The 9,296-nt window shown below is 32.9% G+C and overlaps 1 protein-coding gene across 1 annotated transcript in view; it reads right to left on the bottom strand.

The window, feature by feature from the left end:
* PIGF (phosphatidylinositol glycan anchor biosynthesis, class F) overlaps positions 1–9,296 on the bottom strand; it is a 36,933-nt gene that overhangs the window by 5,285 nt on the left and 22,352 nt on the right. Inside the window, exon 5 of the mRNA XM_012653850.1 lies at positions 7,523–7,631. Within this exon, the coding sequence (XP_012509304.1) occupies positions 7,523–7,631 (109 nt within the window). The remainder of the gene's footprint in view (positions 1–7,522; positions 7,632–9,296) is intronic.

Raw genomic sequence — 9,296 nt, 5'->3', positions numbered from 1 at the left:
ATTTAAATACAGTTTACTTGATTATATCATGCACATTATTATGTTCCTTTCATATACAGTAAGTACAAATAGATTTTTAAACTTGTAATGTCATTAAAATTATACCCACAAGTTTTTGATACTCTACATAACAGCTTCCCTACTGATTATGGCAGTTTATAAGCTGCTGGTTTCCTATAATGATGGTCATTTACTTGGAATTAGATAATGTGCAACAAAAATATTAAAAATTATTATACTAAGATATTAAGCTATTTTCTAAAATATGTCATATTTTATTTGGGAGCTTTACTTTGCTTTTCTTGGAAGCAGCACAGGACAGCGGAGCGAGAATGATCTTAGTTTTGGGGCCAATTCAGCTGATTACTGGCCATATGACCTTAGCCAGGTCACTTAACATCTGAGCCTCAATTTCCCAATCCACAAAACACAGACAATAGTACCTGCTGTACTTAAAATGTGGGACTATTGTATTAAATTAAGTAGTATTTTTAAATTTGTCATGAAAGCTGTCAAGTACCATGTACCAGTATTATTCTGTATGTTACATATTTTAACTGGAAAAAATTAAACTTACGTGAACACTAATTATTTCTTAGGTCACTGACACTGCTAGGTAATAAGTAGAACCAGCAGTTTAGAATGAATAGTTCATGAGTAATGTTATACTGTGTGGTAGGAACCATTCCCTTACCCCTGGAATGCACTCATCTTTAATACATGCTTATTCTTCACATGAAATGTCTGGGGAGTATAAAGCTTGCAAGAGAAAACTCTGAGTAGCTACACAACATAGTGGCATTACGTTAACCATTTGTGGCCTTCCCTCAGAAATAGAAGAGTGATTCCCTACTCCTAGCTGTCATTTTTCATAAATTCTGAGAGGCAAAATAAGTACAGATAGTGGTTTTTAAACCATGCTGGGCACGGTGGCTCACCCTTGTAATCCTAGCGCTCTGGGACACCAAGGTGGGAGAATCGCTTGAGCTTAGGAGTTGGAGGTTGCAGTGAGCTATGATGACGCCACTGCACTCTACCCAGGGCAAGAGTAAAGAATCTGTCTCAAAAAAAAAAAAAAATCATTTGTAGACATTTGTGTTAATTTTAAAAGTCTCATATAAATGATTCCATTTATTCATTCAAAAGTATTTATTGTTGAAATCATAAGAAACTTCCTGGGGGGAAAAAAACAAACTACTTACTGAGCCCCTACTATCAACCAAGCAGTTAAGGTGTAAACTAAGATTAAATTATTTAATTCTGGACACATTTTAGTATAACATCTAAAAAATATGTTCCATTATAGTTTTTAAAATTACTTATAATTTTGGGGGGTTTCAGAAAACATGGAAAAATTGACCTATCTGCAGATCAGAACACCTAGAAACATTTGGAACAACTCACAACCATTATAATTACTGGCTTTCTTTTCAGATAAAAAGGAAGTAAAAGCCAGCCAGCTAGTTCTAAATCTCTCATGAGCTACTTTTCAATGTTTGTTTCATTGATTGTGTTTACTGTAAATTTGCATTTTTGCATAACTGACAGCATTCATCCTTCAAAGCCTGCTGATCTATTGGTTTTAAATGATCACTTATATTCTCTGAATTTGGTCTTGAGCAATGTGTTTTTTCCAGATATTCCTAAAGTAAATGCTATTGTCTGATGTAGAAATGCATGCACAGACAAATCTACTCATCTGGATATATTCCTTTGCTTATAAATCTGCACTTATCTGTGTATGCTCTGACCACTCTCCTATGACTAAGAATACAGATTTAGGAAGAGTTATTTGTGGAGTTGTAGTCTCTGGTCTGGAATTCTTGACCAAGTGACACTAAATGGTCCTGGCCACAATTCATGCAAATGAGTTAACTTGGCCAGCATTATTCTCTCTCCCATGAAAGTCTGCTAGCAGAGCATTATCAACATGATTATCCTACAATAAACATACCTTATAGATCCAAAACCATTTATGTCAGTTAAGTGTTAAACCTTTTTTCTATGCTTGAAACTTATAAATCATAATATACATTAATATTTTATTTTGGTCTAAAACAAAGTATAATCCCTTTGGTAACAAATACCAATTAACCTAAAAACATGCAACTCTTCAATCAATCGAATCCATAAGCTTAGTTTTATTGCTCCTTCCAGCATTTTGCAATCATTCATTTAGTTATAATCCTATAATCTCTAGTTTCAATTTATGAAAGAATTATCTATGGCATCTGTGACTTTAGAAAATGAATATATATTTCACAAATATTAAATTTTTAACCTGGTAAAACTGAAGAAAACAAAAAAGAATTTTTAAATACAACAATGCCTCATTTATCTGGTGAGGGGGAGTAAGTATAAATATTTTTAAACAATTTTCAGTTGTTTCAAAGATAATCTCAAGTGTCTAAAATTCAAAAATTTCAAATTCAGTTTAAAATACTTTATAATATCAATTTTTCTTTTTACCTTAAAAGAAATAAGTATCCTAGAAGAGAATTGGTTGTCTGATTCCTTTTAGAGATAATAGCATTGAAGCCTATAGTTTAAAGGCATTTGTAGGTTTTTTAGGCACAAAAGCATTGTGTATTAGCTTTAAATACTCTCCTACAAATGTATTAAATTATGGCCTAAAATACAGATACCAGACTGGTCATGGAATTTAAAGGAAACAATGTGGGGAAAGAAATGCAAATAGTAACTACTCAAGCTATTCCAAAGAGACCTAAGCTATGACCATTTTTAAAAAAGAAAAGCTGTGTTTCAGTCTCCAGCAATGAAGAGAGTCACAGTGTAGTGGGGCTCTCTTGTCTTATTACCAGCCGAGTAATGCTGAGCAAGATGTATACTCCTCCTCTCCCCCACTTTGACTTTCTAGTGTGTACAAATGGGGATGAAACTACATTGTGCTACAGTTGTCAGGATTAAATTACTTGTGTGACAGTGCCAAGCCCCATGCATGGTACATAGGCAGATCTACATGTTACATTTTCTTTCTATTGTTATCTGAATGAAATGTCAGACAGGATTGAAAATTTTATGACATCCAAATACCCTAAATTGGTATAACTAAATACCAGAGAAATAGACAAATTAAGAGTCTACTCTGCCAACTGAATGACTGATGGCCAGAAAGAATAAAACAACACACTGAGACAATTAACATACTCTCTAACAAGAGAACTCAAATAAATAATAGAATTTGCATTTTTTGGAATGCTAAAAATATAATCATTAAACTACTCCCTTTATAGGTCACAAATGCCTATAAGCAAAAACTATGTGTCAGGTGCTGAGCTAAGTATTTTAGAAGGATTTTATTACTTAATCCTCTCTAGCAAGTGGCAGAGCCAGGATTTGAATCCAGTAATCTGATGCCAGAGCTCCTAATCATCATGTTATCTGCCTACCTACTAATAAAACGTGGGTTTAACAACCTCAGGTCACTTTCCTTTGCTCAAAATAACCAACATTTCTTAACCTTCCACTAATATTTTATAACATGAAATACTAGCCAATGTTTTGATAAAAGAAAAAATTAAGACATTTTCCAGCTCACAGCTACATATTCTACAAAATGTTCAAAGCATATTAAATCTGAATCTAAATCTCAATCACAATCTGAATCTAAATTACTGTTATCAAGTGATTAAATTCTGGGCCTGGGTGATATTTAAATATCTGTTATACTTACTTAGAATATATGCTTTGCCTATAGTAATAACTCAACAAATACTTATTGATTAGCTATTTAATTACAACAGATAAAGAATTAAATTTTAATGTACAAAGATTTTCTGCAGTCCCAATATTTATTTTGTCAGTAACTATACTATAAGCTTTCTCTCTAGAAGTGAAGGAGGCTGTCTGGGTTATGAGAAATTCAAATGTTTACTGCTGACATTTTAAGACAAATAATTAAGGCAGGGAAGAGAAGCAAGATGACTTTCAAATATTATAAACAACAACAACAACAAAGATGACCAACACTGTAGTGCGTAGCCACCCTTCCATATTCTCTTTAACCAAATCCCTGTGCTGCCTTCTAAAAGGCAAGGCTTCCTCCGACTATAACGATGCTGAATGTCATTGATCACCTGTCATTACTTAAAATCACTTAAGATTTATATGAAGTGAAAATACTTTTCCATTGAGATTACATATTTTCAATAGGCCTTTCCAATCATTTCATGAAGAAACAATTTAAAAAATATAAATATGCTTGAAACAGCTCATTACAGAACTCATATTATTATGCTTGGCCTCAGGAAGATTATACAAAGTCAGAATACAGTTCAATGTTGAGAAAACTGAATTACACTACGTAATAGTTTTTGTGGGGTTTTGTGTATGTGTACTTGTGTGTGTGTTTAAAGAAAGTATAATTGCTTAACCAGATAGTCTTGTTTCTCTGACTAGAATATAAATAAAACCAGATCATAATCCCGAAAAGCTTGCTTTACCACAAACATACCAAATCTGTATTGGGCTATAATGAACAAAGAATTGAAATCTCTTCTTAATACATGTTATATTTTAGGTCATAAAGTGTATACAGTACTATTTTACAAAATTTTGCTCTGGTAAAATCTCTATTTTTAGGAAATGCCATATTCCCTTATCTGAGTTATTTCTTCTCTGGCTGATTCTGTTCTGTGTAGTTAGAATTATTACAAAATAACAGTAACAAAAAACAAACAAGAAACTTTGCTGCAAATAAAAAGTGAAAGAAAAAATGAAACCTCATCATTTCTTTAGCTTAATAGTAAATAACTACTAAAAGGACCAGGGGCAGGTAAGTATTACATGAATAAAAGATTTTTAATTATACATCAATTCTATCAGTCCCCCAACAGTATGTATCATAATTTTAAAGATGATAGTGAATAAGAGGGTCATTAACTTGGAATACTCTAAAAACAACTCAACAGTAAGATAATTAAGCAGCCAGTAATATTCCAGCTGAATGAGACATTCATAATGAAGACCAACTCTTGTTAATTTGAATTAGCCAGTTAGAAGATCTTTTTAAACAGTCAATTCAAATGGAAACTTTATATTAATTTTAAAAGTCTGATAGCATCAATTTGGATCCAGCTTACCCCTTATTGTAAACAAGTACTGAGGTAGAAAAATGAGTCAATAGCTAAAAGTCTGAACAATCCCCAAATGGATAATTGGATTATAAATAATTAACATATATATTTTCTAAGCAAACCTAAACTCAGATCTTATAAAGCACATCCACACTCTCCATAATTCAATTTCTATTTCTGCATAGTTGTGTAAACAGAAAAGACTTAAATTATGTATAAGATATCAAACGTTTATGCTCAAATTGTCCTATCTATACACAAACTGATGTGTTTATGACACATTATCTTACCAACTCATTAAAGCTGATGTCCTATGGTGCTTTATTTGTCAATACTTGTATTTAGATTTAATTGCAATACTTAAAGTCATGAATCTACTTCAGTTTAAAAAAATTTTCTATGTATACTTTTCAGTGATTATTATTGTCCCCCAATTTAGAAATCATTCATACTCTGTTGAATGAAATTATGTGTAGATGATGTCCATAAGATACCAGCTTGAGTACAAATTCCCATCTCCCAGTAATCACTGAGATGGCCGAGGAAATGTAAAGGAAACCTTTAATAGCACTAAAACTGTAGGAAGCGTATCTGCGACACCACACACCCCAAACCTCCAGCTTAGACTTCAGGCATCACTGAACACTCAACATTGTTGACCACTCACTTTTTCATAAAGCTCTCTTCTTCCTTGGTTGCTATGTATGCATTCACCTGCCTCTAAAGCTGCTCTGCTGTCTCTCTTTAATAATCTTTAGCTGACAATACACTGATAAAATTCAGAAGCCCTTTTTTTTTTTTAACGAAGTTTTCTTGCCCCATGGTGTTGATAACATAGCATAGGTCCCTGCATCTGACATGTGAACAGTAAATTGGCAATAGATTTTGGCTATCGCTAGAAATCTTTCAACATCCTTATAAATCACAAACTGCCATCTGGGTATTTCACATAGTGAATGAAGAATCACAATAGGGAAGGTCAAATCCAACAAACGTATTTAATATGAAAGAATAACTCAACTGTGTGGGAGACACATCTAACTGAAAGCACAAAGAGTGGACCTAAAGGTAGGCAGCAAGGTGCAAGACACAAGCTGGATCCCACATTTGGCAAGTGAGGTATGTATCAAAGATTTAATTCAGCCATTCAATACCTAGGAATTTACCCTAAAGAGAAAATTAGAAAAATACACAAAGATGTATATTTAAGCATAATAACTATAATTAATAACAATAAAATACCAATAATGAACACTGAAAACAATCTAAATATCCTTTCATAAAAAATTGGCATGCCCAAATAATGGAATATTACATATATGTAAGTTTCATCATATGGAATGAGCTCCATAATATACTGTTGTGAGGAAAAAAGCAGATTAAAAATAACATGTGTATTATAAACAGTTACACACATAGACAGAGAGCTGCAAAAATTACCACCAAAATACAAATGGAGGTTTCCTCTAGGTGGTTGGGAAAAAAGTAATTTTTACTTTCTTCTTAATGATTTTAATATTGCTTAAAATTTCTAAATAAATATTATCCTTGTGATCAGAAAAACATTCTCTTCATATTGGAAAAAGAAAATATACATTTATTTTTTAATACCATTGTTCTATTTGGAAGTAATTGCCCTAAGAAAATAACCAGAAAAATTCATGAAGCTATAGAGTCAAAGATGTTTATCACAGCAGTGTTTATTATAGTAAAATATTGTCAATCTAAACGATCAACAGTGAATTTGTTAAATAAATTATAAAGTAACCATATGATGACACACTACAAAGACATTAATATTAAGATAAAGATATAACCATCACCTACTAGTTCAGTGACCTTGGTGTCATATCCTCTAGGTATTAGTTTCTTCATCTGTAAAATGGGGCTAAAAAGAGCACTTATCTCATAGTGCTTTACCTAACACATTAGCTTTATATTTCATTGTGATAAGAAATGAAAAATCTGATGTGAGGTTCCTCTGATATCACATATCAAAAATTATGCTATTTCAAAAATTACTTTGCTATATGCTTTAAAAAAATATTTCAAGATCAACATCAAATTTGGCCATCAATCAATTTAAAAACATAAACTAAGGCCACAAGGGCAGTGAAAGTTGAAAATAGGGAATTTCTACAATTTCTAGTCTAAGTTTTTAAACACTCCTATATATATTCACAAAGTAAGCTTGTTTATTCACTGATATATGTACAAAAAATAGTACTGGAAGATAGAACCAGGCTAACTTGGATGACTGAGGCACTGGGACAGGCCCCAGTAAGAAACTGTTTAAATTACAGTGACAGAGGGTATCAGTATCCCTACTTAATTGAACAACAAAACAGTATATATATACATACTAGTTTGCTTCTTCAGTTTTACTATCATTGTACAAACGTTTGCTTTAAGTAATTGAAACCAACCTGCCATGGTCTTTCCCAGTCCAGTGGAATAGGAAGTGCTCCAAGCCATGCTCCTACACAACTAGAAATCGTAGTGATCTGGAGACTATTTTCCCAAATGGATGTAACTCTGTAAAACACAAATATGTACATCACTGGTGGTATATATCTTAGCTGCTGAAGAGTCAAACAAGCAGTAGCACAAATTATAACTATACATATTTTTCTGTTCATTTAAAATGAGCATCTCAAAATGACATATAAATATTTACCATGAACTATTAACAATTGGTAAGAAGATATGTTTTTCCATTGGAAAGGTAATATGTACACATAGTAAGAGTCAAACAATACCAGAGATCATTTGCAGTGACAGGTAAATCTTCCTCCCACCCCTATCATCAACTCCTGGTCCTCTCCCCAGAGCAAATACTATTACCAAATTATTACAGATTCTTCCAGAAATATTTCATACATGCACAAATATATACATAATTTTGTTTTGAAGAATATATGCATATTTACACAAATGCATATGTATACACACACATCCTTCAAAACAAAACTCTGATGCATCAAGTTATAAACTAGTTTTGGTTTTCTGTTTTCTCTTGGTGACAGCTATAATAGTACTTCATTCTACAGATGGAGCATCATCTATTCAACTAGTGTTTCCTACAGCACATTTCATTTAAACGAACAAACTCTATTTGGTAGGAAAGGGGTAGAGAATAAGAACAAAATATTTCAAAAGGTCCAGTGATTTTGCCTACCATTCCTATTTACTAAGTGCACATATTAGAATATAAAGGTGGAAAGAGATAACTCTGTCATTCTTTTAGTAGGTCTTAGTTTCCACCTGCCCCTCACAGTGTGAATACCTAGTTGTATGGAACATGAGCCTGGTTACAATAGAGTAAAAGCCCACCACAATGCAATAAAGTGGAGTCCAAATATTCAATTGCTTAAACTGCAGGGTAGAGTTACTATGAAGTTAATGAAAAGCAGCATCTTCCAGCTAGCATGGGTAAAAAAGGGAAAACATTTGTTTTTTTTAGATGATTTCTCTCATTACAAACAGGCCAATTATTACACACACAAAATATGCACTGAATTAAAGAAGTCACAAATGATAACAAGTCAGTTCATAAACCAATCCCTCTATCACCTGTCCATCTCCTACCCACCTTCCCCCTCAACTACACAAGATACGAGCCTTAGCTTGTTTCCTTTAAGAACTGGGGCTAAGAAGAGGTTGGAGCCAATCACTGCATATCCAAATTTGTAATATTTGCTGGGCTTTACTATTATTATTTCATATAACACCTATAAGTGCAAGTCAGTTTTTTCAACTAGCATTCAGTAGAACAGAGATCTATTCCAAACTTGGAAAAACAAACAAAAAAAAACTAGCCAAGATGAATGTAAAGAGAATTGTACTCTTCAGGCAATTTAAAGGATTTTCTAGGGTAATTTGTGATTATATGTCGCTGACAAATGTTGACTAAGCCTCCACTTAACATACAACTTCTCTATGTTGCAATACATAAAGTGATGTGCCTGGAGACATAAAGCGTGGGAGAGGTTGAGAACAGAGACTACTTTTTGCTGGGAATTTACTCTTTCTATCTTATGGAAGAGGAGGAAGTTCAGCTGGATTTGAAAGAATAGGTAGTGTTAGGTTTTGAACTGGAGAACTGGAGAACTGGAGAAAAAGCTGCACTGCAGACAAGAGAATATAAGTGAAATTGGTTGAAGTAGAGTGGAAGAATGAGAAATAAGGCTGGAAAAGCAG

Source organism: Propithecus coquereli, unplaced genomic scaffold (genome assembly GCF_000956105.1).
Source record: "Propithecus coquereli isolate 6110/MARCELLA unplaced genomic scaffold, Pcoq_1.0 Scaffold43, whole genome shotgun sequence".
In the NCBI taxonomy this organism is placed as follows: Eukaryota; Metazoa; Chordata; class Mammalia; order Primates; family Indriidae; genus Propithecus; species Propithecus coquereli.
Note: the sequence above shows the minus strand (reverse complement) of the source record. Positions and strands in the feature narration are given on the sequence as shown.